The sequence below is a fragment of the Sinohyriopsis cumingii genome, chromosome 9 (genome assembly GCF_028554795.1).
Source record: "Sinohyriopsis cumingii isolate HCF-2022 chromosome 9, ASM2855479v2, whole genome shotgun sequence".
In the NCBI taxonomy this organism is placed as follows: Eukaryota; Metazoa; Mollusca; class Bivalvia; order Unionida; family Unionidae; genus Sinohyriopsis; species Sinohyriopsis cumingii.
The window spans coordinates 103,425,115-103,452,277 of record NC_142969.1 but is presented as its reverse complement, the minus strand read 5'-3'; the positions used below and the strand labels follow the sequence as shown (position 1 = coordinate 103,452,277).

The 27,163-nt window shown below is 37.1% G+C and overlaps 1 protein-coding gene across 1 annotated transcript; it reads right to left on the bottom strand.

Moving 5' to 3' along the window:
• Positions 1 to 71: 71 nt before the first annotated feature.
• On the bottom strand, positions 72 to 16,546 carry LOC149792372 (uncharacterized). Its single transcript, XM_089970946.1, has 2 exons — positions 16,458 to 16,546; positions 72 to 7,121 (listed from the first exon to the last, which is right to left on the bottom strand). The coding sequence occupies exon 2, from the start codon at positions 7,092 to 7,094 to the stop codon at positions 3,114 to 3,116; it is 3,981 nt and encodes a 1,326-aa protein (XP_089827072.1). The 5' UTR covers positions 7,095 to 7,121; positions 16,458 to 16,546; the 3' UTR covers positions 72 to 3,113.
• Between the last annotated feature and the right edge of the window lie 10,617 nt (positions 16,547 to 27,163).

The window sequence follows — 27,163 nt, the reverse complement described above, 5'->3', positions numbered from 1 at the left end:
AGCATGAACTTAACAAGTCAGAACAGCAGTTACGTTTGTGATCAATGAAAAGAAATAAGTAAAAATGTCAGTCGTGTATTAAGTGTGATTTATTTGACAACATATAATCGTGAAATTGAAAGGAATGTATTATTTGCAAATACATACTTAAGCATGATCAAATTATTCGCTAAACTTCACACGCACTGAACACTTTAAACATCTTTTTAGAAATAGATAACCAACGTCGAAATTGTGTGTGAGAGAGAGAGAGAGAGAGAGAGAGAGAGAGAGAGAGAGAGAGAGTACAATATTGTGAAATGAAAGACTTCTACTGTGTAGTAAGACGAATTACACTTGCTTTCATCCGCAAAACAGTTGCGCGACAAGCGATTGAATCTCAATATGTACAATATTTCGAGCTTAATTTAAAATGATTTTCTTAATCCTCAAATAACGTTAAGGCCAGTACACATAAAAGATCAATACATATCTTCAGAGTAAATTATTCCGAGAACGCATCATGTACATACGTCTTTGACTTCAGGAAGTGGGGGGGGGGGATATTTCTATACTTATAAGTTGATACACACTTCGTACTTTTTTCCGTTATAATGTTTATTTCTGGTACATTTCCGGTTCAGTTTATAGCTGGGGAGTGGGACAAAACCTGTTCTATTTTGGGGGAGGGTGTTAGGGGAGGGAGGAAAAGAAGACGATTGTGTCATCGACTTATAAAGGCTTTAAATAAGGGTGCAAATGATTCTTGATTTCGACCTAAATATATGGTGGATCTTTTCGTGGTTTTCTGCTCGCTGTTGCTTTGTTCGTCGTTCAGCAGCTTTTGCCTCTGACGACGATATCGTCCACGAATGTAAAAGTCCATCCCCCTTCCGGTTCTGAAGTGGCCGTTTTTTTATCATTGTCGTAAAATAGTTTTTAAAAAACTTTTCATTTGTATACCACAGCTATTTTTTTTTTAAAAAAAAAAACACTTTTAAATGAATGAAATGACATTAGATGGAATGTTTCCTCCTCAAAGAACTGATAAAAAGCTAAACCAGAATGGATCCATATTCTTTTACAAATACATGTAAACAAAATCGATGCACTGAGTATATTCGAGTCAAGTGAAGTATTAAAACATTTGTATACAATTTAAACTCGTAAATCTTTATATATATATATATATATATATATATATATATATATATATATATATATATATATATATATATATATATATATATATCCATTAACTGGACATGGGTAGATTAAGAGAGACTTTCATAAATGTTGGTGCAGTTTATATTTTACACTCATTAACATAAATTTGACTCAAATGTTTATTACGCTTACTCTCTTTGTCGGTACAGATATGACGGGTAAAACAGAAGTTGCCTGAAACTACTTATTAGAGACGATTAATATATTCCAGATAATAAAATCTCTAACTCGCAAAATATACGTCTTTCTGCATACGGCAAGTTTATTTCTTTGCATTAACGTACGTTGAGCAGAACTTCAAGTCTAAGAAATATGTAAGAAATAAACTTTCATACGCTGACATGAAACATGTATGTGTGTAACAACTATGCAGAAGACAGTATCTGGAAAAATCCAGACTGAGAGAAGTATTTTTTATGCGTATTGTTTGTTTGAACACGTGACCCCGAAATCTGTATTACACGTGAATCCAGAAACCAGATTTCAGTGCGCATGTACACCTTTTTAGAGTTTAGTAGTCAATGCCAATCAGAAATGTGTTTATCCTGAATGACTGAGCTTTTCTTCTTCCACCCTTTCTGCTTATTTATTTTATTTATTTAATTCAATATTTGCACCCTCATTTCCTGTCAACGTAAATATTAATCTGGTCTTGATACATTTTACCGTTTGTCAGTCTTTTCTTCATGTATGTATGTATGTCTGTATGTATGTATGTATGTATGTATAGGACTTAACGGCACATGAGCATAATCCTGGCTATCATGTGCGGACTAAGGTTAGGTATCAAAAGAAGTATATAAAACAAAACTAAATGTCAAAAAAGGGTAAAGAAACTGCCTTAACATACAAATTCAATTTTTGACATTAACCCCAATCTTACCACAAAAAAGATCAAAACCATATTAGCTGGAATATCATCAGGGGACATAGCCCGGGGCAAGAAAAAGAGCCTCCGTGCTGGTAGGTAAATAGCGCTTGTACTACATATTCGAGCCCACGGAGGGCGTAAGCTGGTTAGGTTGGAATCAAACAAAATTAAATTATATTAACTGATTTCAAAACAATTAAATTTCTTAAAAGACATCAAAGAACAAAAAATCTATACAAATGAGTAATGAAAGTCAACCCTGACAAATACACTGCTACAACTTAAGTATAGTGTAGAAATAATTAAAGGCACAAATCCATTTAAAGCGCTAATTGCTGTAAACGATCTTGACACCATAATAAAAGTCGTTCAATGTTCGTAATACTGACAATTCTTACGAATGAAATACGTCAGTAATAAGTCTGGAGTGGCAGAGTACCGATGCGCTCCATCAACTACAATGGTCCAATCATATCGGCATGTATGAAATATGCGAGTGATGTGCTTTAGTTGCATAAGGAAAGATTTATCTATTTTACTTCGACAAATTTGTGCTGTATTAGGACATGAACTTGCAACAAACATCAATCCGTTTTCAAACAGCCACACCGGATAATCAGACGTGGCCCTGTGTTCCCGAAACATTTGGTCACAAAACTCAACCTCGGGCTCAAAAGCTTATCCAAAAATAATGGATACATGGCGTTTACCTGTATCGTTGAAGTTCAACAAGCAATGAGAGAAAATGGATTCGTCAAGATGTATAAAGTTCTGTTACTCTAATTCTATTCTCAGAAAAGTCAAATGTCCGATTTTGGGGGCTTTGCACTCGAGTTTGAATTTCTTTACTCAATTTCGGGGATCCAGGACCAGTGCTATGGAATAAACTCTATGTATATTATTTGTTTTACAGGCTGAGGAAACTACAATTACAATGCCTACGACAATGCCGCTTGCAGATAAAAGTTAACTGGACAAAAGGACACAATAGATTCGTATCGTAGCATAATAAATGAAACAAATCATTTAGAAATGGTTAGCTCTGCGTATCAATGGCAGATACCATTCGTTGCTTGCGTAATTGTTCCACTGCTTCCTCTTGCTGGCGTAGTTTTTCTCTTAATTGTTTCAATCGCTCTTCTCGGGTCAAAGGAACAACGGGTTCAGAAACAGATGTCACCCATTCACTCTCCCTTGACTTCTCATTCTCACTTTTCTTTCCTGTGCTTTCTTTCTTCGACCCTTCTGTGTCTTCACGTGCACCTACAATATTCATCTCGACCTGATCATTTGCTTCACCTACCGTTAATGTTTTCAAATAATTCTTTGATAGTGTGTCTGTTCCCACTGAATCGCACACTTTATCCTTCACAATTGAATTGCCAGTGCCTAACTTTGGCTTTAGAACACGCAATCCTCCCATCGCAACCTTCAAACACTCTGCAGCATGTTTTTCAATTTCACTATTAGACGTTTCGGCGATAATAAGACTTTGTTTCTCAAGTAAAGACTGTGTATATGTTGCTTCCTTCGCGACAGTAGACGACATGGTAGTTTCTGATTCAACCGAGTTGAATATTAGTTCCGCTTTACCCGAGGCTTTCTCAGCAGAAAGATTGCCAGATACAACGTACGCTCGAGGCTGTACAATGTTGTCCTGCATCGGGATTAATACATTCTTTCCATCCACATTCAAAAGATAAAATGTCCTCTTTCCGGGACCTTTAAAAACACCTTCTGCCTTTGAAACTGCAGCAATCACACTTCCAAATTGTTTTGCAGGCACAAGAGAGGGCATTGAAATATTACCTGATATTAGGTTATTGCCAGCAAGTTGCTGCGAAAGTAATTCTCCTGTCAAATAGTTTGATATGCCATCTTGACTACTGACATGCATTTCTGATCCCTTTAATTGATTGGTACAGGTAGCTGTTACGAGTTCTGTCTGACCAAAATCATTTACAGCGCTTCTCCGACTCTCGACATTACCGGGTATATTGGCTACATTCGGTTCTGTCGCTATGTTTTCGACCTCTGGTCCATTTCTAGCTATAGTTTCAGAAATTCCTTGAACGACAGCGGTTGGATTCTCTGATGGATAAGTTCCTATAGGCCTCACGGCAGCAACAGGTTTATTAGCAGAAAATGTTATCTTTTCTTTGCTGTCGCTATCATTGTGCGAGGAATGTCCAGGCTGACCCTCGATATCTTCCTTTGACTTGGTATATTTGATGACGGTCTTATTATCTATCACTTTGAAAATAGTATCCGATTCTTTCTGTGGACTTTTAACCCTTTTTTCTGATGGAACAATATAACATTGTGTGCTCTGAGACACTTTTTGTTGCCTTTCGTTTATTTTTGATGATAATATACTTTTGAGGACGCGAGGCGTGATTTTTGAAGGTACTGTGTACACCGTCGTTGATTTCGGATCTCTCAACATGGAAGCTAAGCTTGGCAAATTTCCACTTAGAAGTGATGTAGTATCTGACACTGAAGGTTTGTTAGCGACCGAAGAAGGAACTGACATTAGTGAACCCTTACTGTAGCTGTGCGATCCTGTTGATATGGTCGAAGATTTCGTTGTATAGACAATGTATTTCTGCTGTGAAGATGGGACAGTCGTAGACGTTTTACCAAATAAAACATTTGTTTGTGACGAAATGTTGCTCAATATGTTTTCTTGCTCAACCTTTACTGCTGACGATGCATTCTGATGCTTAGGTTCAGATGGAGCATATGTATGATGGCCGATAGAGACAGAGTTTTGTAAATCTGGTTGCACACTAGATTCTGAAGGTTGGCTCTCAGGAATAAACAAGTGTACAGTATCCTTTGGACCTAAGTTTTTGTTGGGTTTCGCCGGATCAGCTTCAGCGATGGAAACACAAGCGGCCTTCAATTTGGCTTGAGTTTTGAACATTTCATCTGTTAATGGCCTTCCAGTAGCCTTTGGACTAAGTATTGTCTTAACAAACTGTGCACAATAATTTGTCATATCAGTGTTTGTGAGTTTTGTAGTTGTGTTGGGTTTAAATTTAATAGAAGCAATAAGTTCTGCAGGCGTTTTTGTCTTTCTTCGTTTGGACACATAGATGGAAGTTCCATCAGGAGAAGGAACAAAGCCGCATATTAGACCTCCTTCAAGATTTAAAAACTTTACGTCTTCGGCCCTGTGTCCGATGCCAGTAAGAAGTTCTCGAATTTTGCTTTCTCCTGTTAAGTCGTATTGTGTGTATTGAGGTTGGACAGAATTATCTGTCTTCCCATGCGATATCATAACAGCGGCTGGTACTTCTGGATTGTCAATCTCTATTTCAAATTTCGTCTTTTTCCGTTTCTTGTCCCCTTTAGCCACCTTTATACTACTAGAACTTTGCACCATTGCCTCTTTCTTCACTTTGTTTTCCGCCTCTTTCTGAATGTCTTTGCTACAACGCGTTGCAGCAGTCTTTTTCTCCTCTTGTTTCTTGCATCTGACGTGATCGATTACCGAATCTTTATTGGATTCGGCGTCTGTTGCAGAGTCCGCCTTAATAGCTGGAATCTTCTTCCGTTTCATTGTAATGTCACCGATAATGAAATTGTCATCTAATAATGTGGTGGGCTTCCGCTTGCGTGACGAACGAATCTTGGGTGGAGAATCTGTCTCTGCAGGAACCTGGTTTGTTTCACTCTGTATGTACTTCTGTTCTATAATCTTATTCCTTGGAAACTTATCTTCGTTGAAACTGCATGCATGCTCAGAAGATTCCAATGCCTTAGAAGTTCTGTACTTTATAATCACGGAGCCGTCTTTTCTTATGCAAGTCATTTTGCATGTATTAGGTCTATAAGACGTTTTAAATTTCCTATTCAAAAACTGCTTTCTACAAAAATTTGAACATTTTGACTTTCTCATTCTCATGGTTAGGCTCGTCGCGAGCTCGACTCCGCCGTCAGATACATTTTTGTTCATTCTGTTCAACACTACGAAACATGGTTTGATCACAGTAAAAATGGATTGTTCTCTTTCTGGATGCAATTCCGCACCATAGGACACATCTACTCTCTTACCTGTAAGCAGACTTCTCATCTGAAATGTTTCCGTCCCTCCGATCGACGGCTTTTTCCCATACATTGTCTCCACAAATGACAATGTCTCTTGGGAATGTTTACATTCATCACTGATCTTAGCTTCGGTTGTAATTCTGGAAACTGTTCCGTGATGTTTCTGCTCAGAACGATTCTTTTCAACAGTGCGTGAATCTTTATGCTTCAAACGCAATGTAGAACAATTATTCTGGGCCCGTGTGGTTGATGATTGAAGCATACTCTCAGTAACCACGATGTCTGAACTTCTGGCATCAATTTGTTCGTTCGAAGAAGAACATCTAATTAAATGACCACTACTTTCATTTTCTTGAGTCTGAAGTCGACTTTCATATGATTTAAATGCATTTTCTGCGGTATCCTTCAGAATTTCTGTTAAAGTTTTATGTCTTTCATTTAGAGGAGTTTCTTCTTCGGAATCAACTGTCCACTCGGCAATAATCTCGTGGCCATCATTTAAGTCTTCCTGAGTGTCCTCCACCTGCACGTTGATAGTCGTTTCTTTATCAAGAACTTCATTATCATCCGAAATTCTCTGGTTTTCTGCATCATCCATACCATCTAGTTCATTTAAACCACTGTCGCCGATGGCAGTTCCAGCAACAGGACATGCATCGTCATTTCCACCAATGCCTGTAATAACAGCTTCATCATAGCCATCGTCGTGCCTTAAACTTGGCCGGCTCGAATCAGGTTCATTACTGGATTCACCATCAATGAAACAGCCATCGTTCTGTCCATTAACATTTTTCTCGTCAAGGTCATCATGTCCACCGTTGTCCATCGGATTTGCTTCATTTGAGAAGGTCTCATTTGGGGAAACATCTTCCTTATCTTTATCGATTTCATCATCTAAAGAGCTAGACAGAGAAAACACAGCGTCGATCTTTATCCTCAGCTCGTCGGAGTTATCCATCATCATCGATGTTCTGGTAACTATGCATTAATTCTGAAAGAAATGATCGTACACATTAGCCGTAATAAGAATGTAAAACACTCATGTGACTGAGATACGCGGACATGATTTAATTTTTTTTCCCTTCCATATTAATCCTTTCGCACAGTGCAACACAGGTATCGTAAATGGTACAGTGTGCACGTGTTATAGTTATGTGTGGGCACTTCAAGGCTTGCGTGACTTGGTTACTGAGTGAAAGTAACATTAACAAAGAATACCTTCAAGATTACAGTATAGGCCTGTCACGTGTTTAATAGTCCTCTACATAGACACTTGTAAGGCATAGTGATTACTGACCAACAGATATCAATGGAGTTGTGAGGTCTTGAACTAAACTTACTGTTCAGGCACCATTAATTTCTTTTTAGGCTTGCCATGACCGTGACCTCTGACCTTCAGACCTAAAGCATCTAAAGGTTTCTTTACAACCCATTGTGCGAGCCATGTACAAAATGTGGTAATAAAACATAATCTAGAACAAACGTTATTGTAAAAATATATCTGTCCTTGTGTCACAATAACCTTGACCTTTAACCTTTTGACTCCAAAATCAAGTTTATTTTCGATACCAGAAGTGCAATATATTATGCAAAACCCTTTTTTTTTCTTTTTAATCATAGTCATTTTGACCTTTGCAAGAGTTACAATTTAAATAAAATTTTCATTATTCGGACCCGTGTGGTCTTGACTTTTGAACTGTCTAGCCCAGCCGCAATTGTCTTTTTTCTTTCAGCAATAAGTAAACCCAAGCTCTCAGTTTGCTGTCATTGTATAAAAGTTGTTGGGTTGGGCTTTTTTGTTGTTGTTTCTGTTAAATGAAAATCTGCATTTATTCCATCTAAGTTACTTTGTCCAAAGACACCCAGAATCAAAATGCTTCTTTCTTATCCCAAGCGTAAGCCATCCAGAATGTAAGGTCGAGGACAGGTGGTCTTTAATAAACCGATTGTCCTTAAACCATTTATTTTCTTACTTGATTCACTGTGACCTTTACGTGTGACCTTCTGACCCCCAAATATGTAGGCATCATCCTTGCTGAAATTAGATGGCATTCACAAATTAGTAAATGTATGTGGTCTAGAACTTAATATTTTGTGCGAAACAATTTTTGGGTTGTCATAATGACCTTGTCCTTTAATCTTTTGACCTTCAAATCAGTACCTTTCTTCCTTAGTACTGGTAGAGAAAAGAACCAGCGAGTTGACTGTGCAAAAATCTTTCTGACTTAAATATTTGAGTCACTGTGATTCTAACACACACACACACACACACACACACACACACATACAACCGACAACAAAATTATTCGCACCTTACTTGTATCTAATTTAACCCGTCCACTAGGTTTGGTCAAGGTAAGACGTCTAGAACGTAATTTTATTCTCTGAATCAACGATACCTTCAATTTTGACATCTGGAATCTGAAACTGAATAGGTGGGTTTTTTTTCTCAAAAGAAGCCTGTAGCCGGCAATTTTCTTTTGTGTTTTTATTTATAGCAATCGCTGCCTACAATTCTCAAACATCGGGGGAAAATGTATAATTAATTCATCGCTGTATTCCATCTGAGGCGATTCATCGAATTAAGATTAGAGCCATCTTCAATACTATACAGACAGATCTACGTCTAGACGACGCATGCTTTTTCTTCATTTCGGTATCGCTCGATGAACCTGCCTAACATCCGTCATGAAGAATCTTAAATGTTGAATCTCTTTCCTTTCAAACAGGAGTGGTGATCATGTGCCATACGTAAAGCTAAAAAAGCTCACACTAGACTAATGGCTAAATAACCCTCCAAACGTGGTTTGAAACAATTTGTTTTTCCTTTCTATCAGTTAAATAGCTTAAAGTTATTCATTCAAACAAATATTAATATAATGGAATTGTTCAATAAACCTGGTGATGCTACATGATACCATTAATTACATATGGATCTCGTGGAACCCATAAGAAAAAAAGAAGAAAAACCCCATAAAATGTGAACTGACAAAATGAATTGTCATAAAATACCAGATTTAAAGTCTGTCAAGAAATTTCTTTAATAAAAATAAATCGTCACTGGTAACCGAATTTGTTTGAAAATTTGATTCCCCCCCCCCCCATTTTTTTTTCTTCTACGGACCGCCCAAACTTGGGAGAGATTATAGTACACCCCGCTTACACGTGTTATATACGGACAACAAATGCATCACGCCTGGTTAATTTCTAACACAACGTCTGGCTGGAAATTTCACGGGCTGACAAAACAACATAAAGAGTCACTTTATCCCGACTGAATAGCAAAAGGATAACAACATGCTTTTTCGGTGTACGTACAGACGAAGTAAAACCTCAAGGAAAAATGATAATGTTGTTGTGGGGTTAATGATAATAGTAAATAAATGACCTTTAACCCTCGAATAAGAATTTGTCATTTATTGTAAACATCCCAAGTGGTCTGACATTGCCTACGTGGCTGACATCTGCCTGGCAGAAAAACGCTAGAGCAGTTGGCCCAAAATCTGAATCAGCTGGATGTTTACTGTTTAAAGAAATGCCCAGTGTTGTTTTTTTTTTGCACATTTTATGAAAACGATTGTTGCAAGGGTTTCTCCATTTTTATATCTTCATCAATATTTTCTGACAAATCACCATACTGTGTCTATTGGTGAAAGGCCACAACGCATGGATGCTTTCTGTCCTCAGGGTTGGTCTAAGCATTCTGTTAAAGATAATGTATTGCTATTAATATATCTAAATTATTTCCCGATATTTTCCAATATTAATTTGGGGTAAATTCTGTGATATTACCAATAGTATTTTAGTTTTAAAATATATGTGGCAGGTTGCACGAAGTTTGTTTACCATCAATGTCACTGACTTAAAGTGTTATAAAAAATATAAAAAAAACTAGTCAATCACCTAATCGGACGAGTCAGCTGACGGTTTTCCACCGTCAGATTGATGATGACGACGTCATAGTAAAATTAAAATTCCACATGACGATCAATTTTGGTTGTTTGTTAAACATATTATTGCCAATAAAATGGCGTAAAAAAATACATTAAGTGTCTTTACCCCGGACACATACAGATAGCCGACCTGGACTGGCCTGTGCAGGTATCGACCCTTAGATTACCAGTCCGACGCTCATCCAACTAAACTACCGCTGCTCCCATATAACGTACTGATTTCCTCAAAAGAAAATCCGTACCAACGGCTAGCTTCCGTTTAATACACAATTATTCAACTGAAATCAGTTAATAAAATATTTCCCAATGATTCTCAATTTGCACAAAATATGACAAATACAGCTAAAAACTAAGCTAAAATAAAATATTGGCTGTATTCTTGAAATTGTATTATATCTAATTTACCAATAAATCGTTTGTTTCTTATTATGCACATTACAAGCTGATACCTATAAGGAAAGCTTAAATAGATACACAGACGTACAGACGGATAGACAAACAACCAGAACGTTAAATAACATTCCTGGCGGTCATGCTTAGTACAATGAGAATTCCAATGTATCATGCAAAGCAAATGTTCGCAAGATGAATGAAACTGCATGCAGTTATAAAACAGAAGCACGCAGTATGTACGCGTTAAATAAATAACGGTTTTCATCGCAGATCACAAAACTTACACAGCAAATGCATTAAGAAATTAACAGTACTCTCTCTCTCTCTCTCACACACACACACAGACACACACGCGCGTACGCAGGAGAGCTGACTATTGTACCGGGCTTCAAACAATTGGATCTATCCTTTCTTTCTCTTACAAACATGAGTACGCAGGAGATCTGACTATTGTACCGGGCTTCGGACAAGTGTAACTACCCTTCCATGCCCAAAGGATCAGAACTTTTGAACCTTGATACATTATTGACACATACAAGTTATTATACAATAATTTCATCTGAGTGCTGGTAACGCATCGAGTTTGATAGCGGAAGGACTAAAAATAAGGAGACCATGTAGTGACATGTAAAGATAAAGTTAATAACATTCAACCGAGTTAACTACAGTAGTCCCTTTACCTATCACAAGTTGTACTAGATGTGTGTGATTTAGATTTTAAACGTAGCTTTAACAATGTTTCAGTCATATCGCTACGACGTATACAATGTGACAGTTTATAGTTATGTCTAGCACTGGGGCACCATGCCGCAGCCATGCAGCATGATGTCCCACCCAGTCACATTATCCTGACACCAGGCCGACCAGTCCTAACACTAACCTCATAATGACAAGCGTCATGCGAGGCAGACGCTAGTACCATGTTTTAAGTCTTTGCTGTCACTCGGCCGGGGTTCAAAACCGCGAACCTATGCATCCGAGGCGGACGCTCTAACCATTAGGCCACCGGAGCGTGAACGCTTTTGATTCTTTAGCGAGTCTTTTTTAAAAGCAAATAAAAACATAGACAAGACAAACAAATAAAACAGAAAAAGGGTTATATTTGCAAAACTTTACATGGCTATTTCTACATGAATTAAACCTTTAACTTTATTATGTTTCAACTTTTTTATTTCAGGTTGTTGCTGATACTAGAAAATATTTATATTTAACTAGAAATCGATGAGCCATAACGACATCTGTTATTTTATGTACATTTATGTAAGTGCAAATTATATCCCGGATATTTCATTGTTATGGTAGTCATTATAGACTATTAAGCAAATTTAGAGAACTATTTTACAAATAATGTACACTGATACTTGCATACTTACAGCATATGAGGTATATACCTCTTTTACAAATAATGTACACTGATACTTGCATGAAAAATAAAAACAAAATTAGAACACCCATTTCATCAGCTTCATCAAGTGAACACAGAATCAGCTTTCCAAGTCTGACAGAAGCAACTTTGTCGAAAACTAGATCTGTTTCTTAACCTGCTGTGCCTTATGACGTTATTACAGGAGGTAAGGGGTCTTTTTAACTTGAGGGGTAGGGTAGACGTAAGAGACGAATTTCGTATTGGACGAACTATCTCAACTTTATGCAAGAAATGTTTGACTTCATAGTCAGAGAATGGTGTACACGGCACAAACAATATTGGCTGGCATGACTTCAACGCCATTTTTTCATCACATGGAAGCTTGCTTATAACGGCCAATACATTTGGTGGCGGAAGATCCCCGAAAAAAGGACGGGAAGCACCAACGACACACGGTAAGCTACTGACACATTTTCTCACATACCCATGTTGTTCGAGAGTTTGACTCGAACCCACGCAGACAGGTGAGATGTCCGTGATCTGTAAACGCAAGCGCCTTATACCACTTGGCCATCTGAGGTTACATAAACTTGTTTACATGGGGATTATTCATTCTTGCTTTAACATCTTAAGCAGAATCACTCTTACTGATATGTTCAGTTTTTAATTTGGTTGGACTTATTTATTCAAATTAGTGTTCACTGCAATTATAAAGTGCTAAAATCTATTCTTGGACAAAAGCATTCATTTGGAATTATAGTGAATTCAGACAAGAAAATTTTGGATTATATTATTGTGATATGTCAAAAGACTGTTAGCACATCGCCACTCTCCAGGCCATTGGCACATTCAACACTGCGGTATCATCGACACATTCAATATTGGATTTTTTTTTTGGAATACATTTGGATTTGTGATAGAATCAGTTGAATTATTTTGTATTTGGATTTAATTCACAATAATGTAAGCTCTTTTTAAATGTTACCTTCTTATTTTATGGAAATAAATTATTTCTTGAATTTTACAGAACTCGTTGGTTTCCTATTTTTCCTGTTACTTAGTTTAAGACCATAGATTCGTAATCATAATCTGTCTATCCTAACATGCTGGTCAGTTGCTATCCTACCCCCAAAATCACTGTGCAGTACACATACACACAGATATATATATATATATATATAGAGAGAGAGAGAGAGAGAGAGAGAGAGAGAGAGAGAGATTATTATAAACATACGCCAAACAGTACGGACAGTGCTGTCCCTGGATTGTACCGGACAATGATTGATACTACTAACATAATTGATATACATACGACGCACTGTGCAAATCTGTCAAATTTACAGCACAAGCGAAATTATATATAATTGTATACCATCATTTTAAAATTCTTTACATTTTTTCACTTATCAACGAAAACGTCAGAGTTTACCATTTACTGTTACATTTCAAGCCTGCAGTTTTACACCTAACACTGTTTGTATGGGACTTTTCCATCTTTACAATATAAAAATCCACTCATCTTACAACCATATGCAAGTTCTGACTTTATTCTATGACATTTTATTTTGTCTTTCCATTTTTATGCATGGGATAAGAGCAGGTAATGCTAGTCTATTGTTCACCCATCACATCCGGGTGGTTATGGAGCGTACATGTGGTTAATTTTGAATAACTTCGTAACACAGGAAAGCTTGGGCAGCTAACGTCATCGAAAGGCCTTAATTATAAGTTGTTTGATTAGAAAAGGTATGTGTCTTGTTACCCAAAACAAATATATCTAAAAACCTAATTAAGTTTACAACTGCAAATCTTAGGTTTCCTGTGAAAAATGGAAGATGAGCTAATGTTTACCATAACAAAAGATAGTGTACGTCAGTGGTTCCCAAACCTTTTTGGGCCATAGCCCCCTTGGTTATCCACAGCGCCTTATAAAAAGCATTATTCAGCATAGCACCCCCTCGGTACACCGCCCACTTCGGTAACCAATAGTGTCGCAAGAAAAAGGTGATGAATATTGGTATATTCTGTCGCTCTGTCGTTCTTATTTTCATAATTAAAGAGAACTATTTTTACGTCAATTTCAGATTTCAAGAACTAACGGTTATAGTCAAATAATGAATACAGGTAACATTGGATTCCTGAAAAATATATGCATGTTTTAGATCAGGGGTCTCAAACACACGGCGAGCGGGCCGCATGCCGCCCGCCAAACAGTATTCTTTGGCCTGCAAAATGATTGGCGTCACATGGTTTCATGAAAGATAACAAAGGTGATGCGCCCTTAGCTCATACAAAATGCGTCCACGCGACCCTCCGGGTGGTTTGAGTTTGAGACCCCTGTTTTAGATTGTGTTTTTCCGAACTGTGTAATCATTGCAAAACCCGTTATGTGCCAGTTCATCCATCTCATCGTCGCACGGAAGCCGCAGTGGTCTGAGTATCCAGGAACGAGAACGTAACTTGACATGCTTTTACTCTACTTCTACCTTTTCTATCATTATTCTTCTATCCGTATATCGCTACCTTCCTTCCTTTATTCCTGCATCATCGGATAGATAGATAGATAGATAGATAGATAGATAGATGGATAGATAGATAGATAGATAGATAGATAGACAGACAGACAGACAGATGGTTATGATATAACACGCTATTATTACATACCTCATATGTTTTAATTTTATAACATGGGTGTAATATAGTTGCGTCTTCTCGCAAGGTACGAGGCTTATTGTATTCACGTCATAAAATAATGTGATGGTCAACTAACGTAAACAATTAAAGGTTTTGTGAAAAGAAATTTAAGTTTGTGTAAAGGAACTGATGAACTAAATGTCACATTAAGATGAAGAAAGAAAACTAGTCTCTAAAAAGAAACGGGGGCGGGAGGAAGAAGAGGTTTTACTACTTTTAATCGAGTCAATTCACATTTGACAACCTACGTGTGCCCAATTTGATGCGCTTTTTTTGTTCTTTCTATTTTGGAGGAGTAGCTAAAGTGACAAAAACATGATCATATATTTTCTCGGCTTTAAAAAGGAGATTTACAGGGCTAAACATGCCAGTAATTTTATTATTCCAAATACTGTTGAAAACCCGTTTTTACTAGCCAAAGTTCCCTTTCTCACCTTGGCGTATCGATCAGTGTTTCAGGATTCAGTGCCTCGGGTCTGTGCAATCACTGAATGCGGCGGCAAGCCACTCCATCCAATCAAAATCAAGTTGTTTAAATTTTATTACTGTTCCTACATGACCGATACAAAGTGAGCAAATAACCAAAATGTTCCGGTAAATAAGCATTTTTTCACTGCCAGTCCGTGTTTGTACAAAATAGCCTTCCCTCAAATAGACATGTAATGGCTTATCTCTGATACGTAGTCATACGTTCGATGTTAAACTTACAAATTATCCTTCTGAAGTCAAATTCATCCACTATTTTCGACCGATGTTCAAAGTAACAAACCAACGCTGTTACACGCTATTGATTAGTTGGCATTTACATACTACGGGAAACAACTCATAACTCATTAAATTGAACAGATGTCGCTTTAACAAAGCACTCAAAATCTGATCGATCTGCCAAGGTGTTCATAGGGTTAACACAGAGGGACTTCGGCTAGCGAAGTCAAGATGCTGACAACCTTACTATAGTATACATATAGTATTTTCCCGACACTCTTACAACAACAACAACAACAATTTACTGTCGACAACATAAAATATATAAAGTTCAATAAATTGCAGAATTTATATTTCTGCCAAAAAATACTGACCCTCTTTAAAATTAAAACAAAACCGTATATATTCCGTACTGTTAAATATGCGCTGTATACCATATTTGTACATATTCTAAAGCCACTTCCATTTTTACAAAAATAATTTATAAGAAAACCGAACTAAGCTACCTAAATATGGACCTGGTAAAATAAATATCTCGGTGTAACCACTTATTTCAAATTGTAACTAAAACAGATCGAAAGAAATTCAAAACATCCTTCGTGATGAATTCTTCATTTACCAAAATTTACTTAATTACCAATGTCATTTCATAATGACATGCCGTTCAGTCGCTTACTTGAATCAAGCATGGTATGACAGTTCATTTTACACTGGTACGTAAAGTATTCAGTGGATCTCAAGTGATGTCACCAATTAACTTCCTCGTTCACTAAATAAGAAATTAAATATTATAATCTAGATTTAATTAATAGTAATAATGAAAACAATATGGTACAGACTGTTTCCTGCATCATTTTACCTGGCAAAAATATACAGAGATGATAAAATAACCCCAAAACCTGTCTCCATAATTGAACTGAGTACGCTACTGCCCACTGACAACACATGTAAATGTGTTTTACCGTATATTACATCTTAACAGTTCAATATATGAGTGACCTGCAAGGCCACTGCCATGGTCAAGAGAATTGAAGATAATAGCGAGATTATAACATGGTCATGATTTGCACACGCTACTGACTTCCGTATAAATTCAGCGAGTATATTCATTAGCATTAAACGACAGATTTTAGATAGAAAGAATTTTCCAGCACTTCAACTGTAAAGGGCGTTATAAGGCTTTTCCCACAACGAAAGATGATTTTCAAAGGCCTACCTTTGGCTGCTGTGTGCAAAACGACGTTGAAAACAATTCCTTGGCTGCTCTACGAAGACATTACAATATGGCGGCATAATGCATTACGTTGTCCTTGACCTTTATTCGAGTATATTTTTATTATGATGCGTGTTATAAGCGACCCTTTGTATTTGTCGTTATTGTAGGATTATGCTTATGTACTGGGCAATCGTTCGTTATAAATATACACGTATTACTAACGTGCAACTGTTGTCTTAAATTTATTTTTGAAACAGGCAACGACTTTAAAAGAAAACTAGATTCACATTTCATAGCAGTGATTTCTTTGCGCGGCAGGTCTATATAAATGGAGCAAGAAGTGACAAAGGGGTTGGATGGGGATTCAAAGTTGTACATGAATCAGTGTTAGGTTTGTAGCGGTAGGCTATGTATCTAATCTGGTTGATTTGGGTCGACGTGTTTATGATCGTCGATCCAGTACATTTACGCCCAAGAAAAGCAGTTATTAGAATAAATACTGAGTCAGGTAGAGTAACTGTGGGTGGGTGTAGTTTGAAAATTGAAGGGCTGACATGTCCTTTCGCAACCCGCTGCAGTATATCATTGATATAGTGCTATTTTATTATATGCTGTCGCTTATGAGAATTTTAAGGACGAAATAATCGTTGCGCATCAGCGTTTTATTTGAAAGGAAACGACCGTATGCAGTTTTTTCCTGGATAAAGTACAAGAGTTCCCAAGAATATAAAATATATCGGAAACACTATATACTTTGTTTCCATTAAAGGTAAAGTGTTAATGAATTTCTTTTAATGCATTAAAAACACAAACATGTTACATTTTGGCAGATTAGATATTGAAATGATACAAATTGCATATAATAATAATAATAATAATAATAATAATGATTATGATGATAATAATTATAATTTTTTTAAAAAAAGCAATGTGTGATTTAGGTTGCAAATCTGATTAAGTGAGTTAATGAATTAGCACCTCAATGACAGCAGCAACAACAACAACAATAATAATAATAATAATTATTATTATTATTATTATTATTATTATTATTATTATTATATGCATTCAACAAAATATCGTAGAACCTTTTATTTAACCCGACTAATAAAAAAAATTGATTGATTGATTGTAGAAGTGTGAAGACTTTGTTTATATTGATGTTTTTATCGTCGTCGGTGTTGTTGTTGTTGTTGTTCTTCTTCTTCTTCTTCTTCTTATTATTATTATTATTATTACACCAGCACTGTTTCCAAAGATGCATTTATTACGTCCTACTGCCAGTCTGTACTTTCGACCATCCATTAGTATAAAATTTAGTCGTTGGCATATAATGTTTCTCCTACTTCGTGGTAGGAGATGTAGACTTGAGACTTTCAGGTGTGACTGAAAGTGATCTGCAGGTGTGTATAACGGTTATATAATTCTGACATCGTCTGTTGGAGTATAGCCTGAATGTGGCCTATTTAACAGCCTCTTGAATATCGCTGCCGCAGATCTTAAAGTTGTCATTATTATTTTATTTGTAAGAGGCTTTCGGATTGATCTCTCTGGTCTTGCTTAAGCGTGAAGAGGGGTTGGGTCAGGGTCATAATTGGAAAACTTCTGGGATAACAGTCCCATCACCGTGCATAGATAAATATAAAGGACACAAGGAAACTCAGCCAAACGAATATATAATGTTGACCCTGGGATAGAGGGCTTGCCTCTGTGGTACATCTTGGAAATTGTTTATATCCCTATAATAAAGTAAATACATTTAATGGGCATGCGAAGATAAAATTCTGACCGTAGAACATGTCGCTGGAGTACTAGACTTGCTACATGCTCTGGGGCCCCGAGTGGCCGAGTGGTCTAAAGTGCTCACCGTTCCGGATCACTGCCATCTCACCTCTGTGCGTGGGTTCGAGTCCAAGGCTCGGCTAGCGTGGGTACGCGGGAAAGCCTGCCAGTAGCTTCTCGTGGGTCGGTGGTTCTTTCCTGGGTTTTCCAGGGTTCTTCCTCCACCAGTTATACTGGCCGCCATGTATAGCCTATCTTGTGCTGAAAATGGCGTTAAACCCTAGAACAACAACAACAAATGCTACATGCTCATAACCTATAAACTATCAAATACCGAGGGCTCAGTAACCTCCTGATGGCACAAAACTGTCTTTTTAAGCGACAATTAAAACCCATTGTTGTGATTTATATCTTTTCCAATATTCCTAATAATAAAGAGCGTATCGCATAAAGAAAAGTAAAAGAAGTGTTGAGGGTTTTATTAATTATAATCATTCTCTAATGCATGTAATTTCCCAAATGGGCCTCAGCGCTTGTCGTGAAAGTAGTCAATCAGAACTGATAGTAAGCGAGTTCAAACTTGGAGGTGCAATGTTTAAGGGGACAGGGGGCAGTTTTTATGTACAAATTTATTGCTGCAATCAGCGACCTAGTATAAAAAATCATTAAAAAACTCAAATACACAAGTGAAGTCAAAAAGGTCCATATTTTTGGATACTTATATTAAAACAAAGCATACAAATATTATCCACTTGACCCAAGAAGTCAATGGCAGTCCATAGCAGAAGACGTTTATTCACCCCATCCCAAAATTTCTACCTGCAATTTTCATGTACGAATGTCATTTTTGACACCATATGATGCTCACGGTGCAAACACAAGCCATTTTCCTAGATGACAACTGTGCAAAACAGCATGTACTAAACAGGCTGATGCAATTGAAAATAGTTGTCAGCCAAGCCGTTTTTGAGATATTCTACTTGCCCCAAACCCATGTGTTTACTGCTATGGGAGTCTAGCTCTTCTTCGTGGCCGACTATTGGTATTTCACTAACAATATACAGCAGAGTAACTATGGAAGGTGTACATGCCTAGCATCAATTTCAAGAACAACACAAGCCTGAAACACCTAGTTCACAAATATATCCATATCTTTAAATAGTAAACAATAATAGCTGAAAAAGTAACACCATAGCATTAAATTAAGAAATTTTCCAAGGGCCAATTTACGAAACTGGACCCTGCCACCTTAAGAATTTGGCTTATAATGGTGTATGTCAAAAGTTGTGTACATATCAAAAATGGTATAAAGGAAAACATTTTGAGCGCAAAACTAGAAATGCTATTATGCTTTTAGAAAAGTGACTACTTTGCGACAGAAAGCACTGCATTATTTACATTGTGAGCTTCACTGCATTTCTTGATATATTTAAAATTGTTTGCAACCTACAATGATTTTGGTCTTTGCTTACCACCATAGCATCAGTACAAAATCAAAATTCCTTTACAATGTTTCATGAATGTCAAGAAGAGATTTGGAAGTTATAAATTTTTAAGAAGGAATGACAGAAATGCTATGTTAGTTGTCAGTGACATATGTGAAAAGTTTCTATAAATACTTCTAGCAAACTGAAAGAAATCACACATTTAAGTAAATATTGTGCTTTGGAAGGAATTTTAGACTGATATAAAACGAGCAGTTCCTAACCTTTCATTATCATTCTGGAGATGCTAATAGCAGTAATCATGTTGTGTGGGTGTGTGTTGGGGGGTGGGGTATTCTCAACAGCAAGTCTAGCTAATCTGGAGAGATCAAAGTTTAATCAATTACCATTAGACCATGCTTGAATATTGATATACTGATGTGTGGGACCATGCTAAACTTAAAAAGTGACACATCAGATAAATTCATTAATACACAGGCACTGAAACTGACCATACATATACAATTACTCAATGCAATTTAACAGAAAAATTTCTTCTCAGACACCAATTCACTTACACCTGACTTTAATGATTTCTGGAGTTTACAAAATCATAGCAAATAATAACATAAGGTATAGAACAGATATTTACAGTGGAAAATTCAGTTCAAGGTAAGAAGCATTTCATCTGCTTGGCTTTAATATGCTCGTACCATAAAAATCTCCTGCGGAAGCTAAATCTGTCCGTCAAAGTCACTCTCTTGTGCACTTAGATCAGAACGAGTATCTGGATGAGATTCAAGCTATTGTTTCTTTCAGCATGACAAACCGATTAATCCTAATATTTTACCATGCAAACTGAGACCTGCAAAAAAGAAAAGAAACAAGTGATATTGATGTACTTTTAACATTGAGTGAAAACATAAACTGTATGTGTATTGTCAAATGCATGAAACTGCCACATAATTTTAAGCTTTCCCCCTTTGTTAACTGAACTAGAACTTTCAAGATACATACATAACACTGAAACATTTGCTATTATCGCCCAAGTGTGAGATATAAATCTCTCATGTCAACTTCACAGTGGGGTCATGAAGGTAGAAACTATGTCGGTGTGCTAAAACTTTCATTCTTCTCACCAAAATATAGCAAGCATTATGCCATATGCATCATTGTTTCTAAGACCGTTCCACTGGTGACATTGAACATTAACAACAGTATGTTTGTGTATGATTCCTCTGAAATCTATTTGCTCCTGGGGAGTTAAATTACTTTTAAGAATGCATGTTAACATATTATGCAATTGTTTATGTGTGTCTGTATTGAAATGTGAATAATATTCATACAAATAGGGGTTCAAACCTTGACAACTACAGAAAGAGCAAGACAATGCATTATGGTCACCATTTTGTTCCCATATTTCGTAAGTTAAGTCCAAAATATGCTACTTTGTCATGATGTAAACATTTCTCACATCTAGTTACAAAACACAGTTACTTCCCTCTCCAAAGAGCATTACATACAACACTAAGTGATACATGGAAAAAGGAAGGAAATATAATGAAGCTAATGCATAAAAATTATTTAAATAAACACAAAGAAACAGAAAAGTATAATAGATATGGCTGACTGCACCAATAAAAAATATCAGTTTTTCTTAAGGGGCAGGGGCTAGTTTTTATATAAAAAAATTAAATGCCACAATCAACGACCTAGTATTAAAAAAATCATTTAAAAAATCAAATACACAAGTGAGGACAAAAAGGACCATATTTTTGAATGCCTGTACTAAACAGGCTGATGCAACTGAAAATAGTTGTTATCCAAACCGTTTCTGAGATATACTACTTGCCCCAAACCCACGTGTTTACTGCTATGGGAGGCTAGCTCTCCTTTCTAGCCGACTATTAGTATTTCACTATCTACATATTGCAGAATAACTATGGATGGTGTACATGCCTGACATCAATTTCAAGAACAACACAAGCCTGAAACACATAGTTCACAAATATATCAATATCTCTAAATAGTAAACAATAATAGCTGAAAAAGTCACACCATAGCCTTAATTTGCCAGGAGGGACAATTTACGAAACTGGACCCTGCCACCTTAAGAAGGAATGCTGCGGATTCGACATAAATGTTAGTGTTGACGGTGTCTTAACATAAAATGTGGCAGATAATTTAGAATGTGAGGAAACTGTGGCTTAATTATGATCGGCATGAACGTTAAAAGGAATCAAGACGTAAGATTAGATACGTTCAAACAATAGTGGATAAGTAATTTATAAACGTGCTGAAAAGAGCGTTGGTCTTGTTATTTTGATAGGTCTATCGTCATGTTTCCTCATCCCCAGTTAGAAAGTCGTGTATAAACTAAGGTAGTATTACAAGCCATGTTTTTATGCCTAAACATTGACGCAGGCTAGAGTTAATCTCTTACGCAAAGTTACCGTGACCAGAGAGAAGACCCGTCATCTTGAATCGGCACAGGCGTTAGATCGCGTGACTTCCCACCGATGTAATACAGCTTGGTCTTAAGATAAGAGGAACACGCGAGGAGAAACAGGGCGTGCTCTAAATCCGTCCCCACGTGGATAGACAGCGATGACATTGTCCGCTAAGTTTGAATGGATAGAAAAAAAGCGACACCCAATCGGAATTGTGATAACAATTTCGATCCGAATTATAACTTCTAACTAGCAAGCAAAAATTTAGTCTCGCCTAGGAAGATTGCTGAGCAATATAGGGTTACTCCAAAGAAGCCACTCGTAACTTGGCGGTAAAACGTAGAGAAGAGATTCTAAGGAACGACAAAACTTCGTAAAGGTCAGTAAGTTATTTGCTCGATTTTTGCAGAATATTACGGCATTGTAATTATATTTATGTGTAGTATGTATACTTAATTAATAGGATTGTTTACTACATATAATTACCTTTGTAGCGTTTAATTTACATGCGTATTTGAGAAATTAGCGTGAGTATTATGTAGAGAATTATGTAGATTGTTAGCTTGTGGTCAGAATTAAGGTTATAATTCGCTATTAGGTTACTTCGTAGTAAACTAGTACATTTATTCACGTGATATATTAGATCTTGCACATGCTTGCATTATGAATTTTGAAAATGGTTGAAGTGTGTACGATTAGTTAATATGGATGTATGGATATATCAGACCATGGATATTTGAATATTTGTGTACTTTGTATGAGTTGTAATGTAAAGAAATGCGTCTGATTGTTGTTATATTGTTTAGTTTCATAGGATTAGGAAAATGTACTGATGTGACGCAACTTATTGATGCATTTATGAGACGTAATTGATACCGTGCTTTTATTACGACGTTATTTTACCATACAAGAACGTATGAGTATTTCGATGTGAATGAATGCGTGACCGAATACATTTAATAGCCGTTTTCTGGTGATAGGTTGGGTGTAGTGTGAGATGAGATGGCTAAAGAAAGTATTGTACCATCCTTTTGTTTTCACAGGAAGCGTTTTGGGGGACAGAACTTCCGGTTTAGTTTAGTCTCGAGCCTCTAAGAGGGCAGACGGATGTGAGACTAGCAGAGCAGTCGGAGTCTACAAGTCTAGTCGGTATAGAGAGTCGAGGAGGAGGAGGAAAATGAGTCGAAGAGGAGAAAGTGGAGAAGGAGGAGGAGAAGGAATTTGGGAAAAGTTGGGAGGAAGAGGATAAGGATTTGGAGGAATAGCAGAGAAGAATACACAGATGAGTAGAATACAAGGACAGTTGGAAAGCTATCTCACACTACTAATCAAATGATGCAATAGTCTATCACAGAGTCGAGTGGAATGAGAGTACTTGGGAAAATATAATCATTTGACTACTGAATTGTCATTAAATTGTTCTTCTCAGAATTTCACTTTTTTGTATATTCAAACATTTAACCGTCGGCATTGCTGACCTTTACATCTATCTTTCACTAATTTAACTTCCTACCAAAATCTAGCCTGGGTGGTACTTCTATAATAATTTAAATAGAATATTGGGAGCACGCCACCCCAACCATAGCACATCTACCACAGTTGCGGTATAACAACCCAGAGTGTCACAGTGGGCGGTTCGTCCGGGATCTGAATTAGAGATACTATTATCTTTGCGACAAAAGTTTTATTTGTTAGTAGGTATTAGTCAACAGTTGTGAGATAATTTCCATGCTATGTGTTTGAATTTTATGATTTTTTTAAACTTGTGTATGCTATATTTTGATATTTGCATGCTTGGTAGATTTCAGTTATTTTTAGTAATTGTGAAGCAAATATCGGGCAAAGTATCTTACCTGAGCGAAGTTAGTTATTGTCAACAGGTAAGACTGAGCGAAGTTAGTTACTGTCAGCAGGTAAATATTGGGTTAGGAACGTGTAACATATGTCAGTTGTCTAGTAAGACAAGACAGGGTATCACTGTTAGTATCATCAGAAAATGGCTACAAAAAGACACATGATTAAAGAGTATCTCGCCTTAGGCAAGGAAAATCTAGGGTACGAGGGAAAACGAGGGACCGCATGGAATTCGGTATATTTTAATGGCCGTAGATTACACTACACGCTATCCGGAGGCTGTCGCGTTGAATAATATTGATTCTGAAACTATCGCTGAAGCGTTGTTTGGGATTTGGTCAAGAGTCGGAGTGCCCGTTGAGATCCTGACCGATCAAAGGAACAAAATTCGTGAGTTGCGTGATGCCAGAGGTGAACCGACTGATCTCAATTAAGTACCTCATGACTACACTGTATCACCCCCAACGTAATGGAATGGTCGAGCGGTTTAACGGGACTCTGAAAAACACGCTGTGTGAAGGCCGCCCCAAATATTGGAATCGGTACATTCCTGCTGTTTTTCGCATATCAGGAAGTGCCACAAGTTTAGGGTTTTCCCCCTTTGAACTCTTGTATGGAAGGACCGTACGTGGCCCAATCAACGTACTGAGACATCTGTAGACGGACGATCACGCTGTCGAAAAGGTACATACAACCTATGAGTACGTCGCGGATTTGCGAAACAAACTGGAGGAAGTTTGTTCTCTCGCACAGGAGAACCTCAAGCGAGTTAAGTCCCATCAGGCGAAGCATTACAACAAGCGCGCGAAACCACGTCATTATGAAGTAGGGGACAAGGTATTATTGATGTTGCCCCAAGAATACAACAAGCTAAAAGTTTCTTGGAGGGGGCCGTACGTCGTAACCGGGAAGGTCGGAGGTCAACCCTATTGGATACGGCTACCGACTAAGGAAAAGCTGTACCATCCCAATCTCCTTAAGAGATATCGAGAAAGGGAGACCGTCAATGATTGTGTCGTCGCTACTATCGTCACTGAGGAATCCGAAGGCGATACGGAAGGTGCGAACACTGTCTCCATTAACGAGGGCTGAGACATCCTCGGACGTGAAATGTGACCCCATGTTGACTGCAGAGCAGCGAGAAGAGATAGAGACGTTGCTGTCAGGGTTTTCCTATGTGATTACGGAAATACGCGGGAGAACGTTACTTGCCGAGTTCGGGTTAAAGCTGGTGGACGACATGCCAGTGCACGGAAACTCTATTCTTTGCCCCTCGCGAAACGACAAGTCGTAAGAGAAGAGATCAGGCATGTTTGAATGGCATTTGTAAATATACAAATAAGGATATAGTTTAGAATAAAGAGTAAATGGGGAAAAAAATGAAAAATGGTCTTAAATACTGTAAACTACATGAATATGCTTTGCTGTCATCAGTCCAACAATGTTGTATAACAAAACTCGAAGAAGAAGTGATTATCAACGTAGTTTTTGTAAATATATATTCCATAAAGCTTAAACTCTTTTACTTCTGAAATATTCAGTAACTATGTGATAAGAAACTATTCGTTATGACTGGTAATAAAAACCGATTGAAACCAAGTATTTTACCCACTGGAATGGACTATAGCCTGTATCTAAAAAAGAGGATTGGTGAGAAAAATACTCACATAAATATACGGTCGCCTCTCCCTCATCCCACATCAAAGATCCTAATAGCAATGAGACTTAGGAAAACTGAGACTGGTTGCCTCCAAGCTTCATAAGTTCCCGTGTTTCTTCACAACCAATCACCACAATTCAGGCAATATGGGATGAATATTTACTGACCTCCGAAACTGAAGAGCTTGTCAACGTTGAACTAAAGATTTGATAACGGAAGTGCTCCACTGAGTAAGGGCAACTTTACGTTTTGCAAAAACACGTTTTTGCTAGGAATTTTACTTCGTACAAAGTACAATTAGATTTATGACCTCTTTCATTGGCTATATAGAGTCATCACAAGTGCAAACATAAAGGGAACAAATGTCTGGAACTATTTTACTAGACCCTTAGCAAACGTTAACATTGCCTCGAGCTTGTCTGCGTAGGGATACTGTCTAACATTGGATAGTAAATCACTATATAACAGAGACCCTGACTTGGCAGTGATGGTGCAGTGTAGATGCCGCCAGCTGCAAGTTGAAAAGGCAATAAATTACAAACATAAAAAGCACACTGATTGGTCAACATATGCAACTTCTGTAAGATGTTTAGGACTTGATGTTTAATGTAATATGTGAACCATTATTGTTACCGCCGCTTTAATGTGTTTCTATTATGCTTTGTACACATTGTGGTCATTATCTGAAGACGAACGCAATGACCAATAACTGTACTATTGCGATTTATGTCAGTTATTGTGATCATCGACGTGACGTTATTGGGAATTGTCACATGTAGGGTTTCCTCTTCTTTTTGGCAGAAAGACTTTACGCCAATCTGATTAAAATCGGACCTCTGTTGCCCTTCGTGAAGATCTGACAGCGACCACTTTAGAATTATGTTCTGGTGACATCTGAATTAGCCAATGGAAATGCAGCTTTCAGAAATTTGAAAATGAATTTGATCGCGTTATAAACCCAAATGAATTACATAGCACAATCTCGTCCTTGACTCGCAGTTTCAGAACACATTGATGGTCTTCGATGATGTGCTAACATGGTGATTTGTAAATGTGCACATCTTCATTCACATGCAGTCATTGGTCAATTCCATCTTCTTTGACACAGTCATAAGTCCATCTTTATTTACACACAGTCAAAGGTCAATTTCATCTTCATTCATACACATTCATAAATCAACTTCATCTTCATTCACACACAGTCATCGTGAATTTCATCTTCATTCACAGTCATATGTCAATTTCATCTTCATTCATACGCAGCCATAAACCAAGATCATCTTCATTTACACACAGCAATAAGTCAATTTCATCTTCATCTAATCACTGTTACTAACATATACTGAATTGTCTTCAATTTGTCATTGCGTATTCAAGTGGGAAGAATCCAAGGAATGTACTTCACTTTAAAGAGCGTGCCAGGCATAAAACAATTTGATCATTGCTGTCTTAGGACTGAGGATATTCATTTAAATCCTACAGTAAATCTATGGAGACAAAATTATATTAAAAGTTAAATAACTTTATATTTCTAAA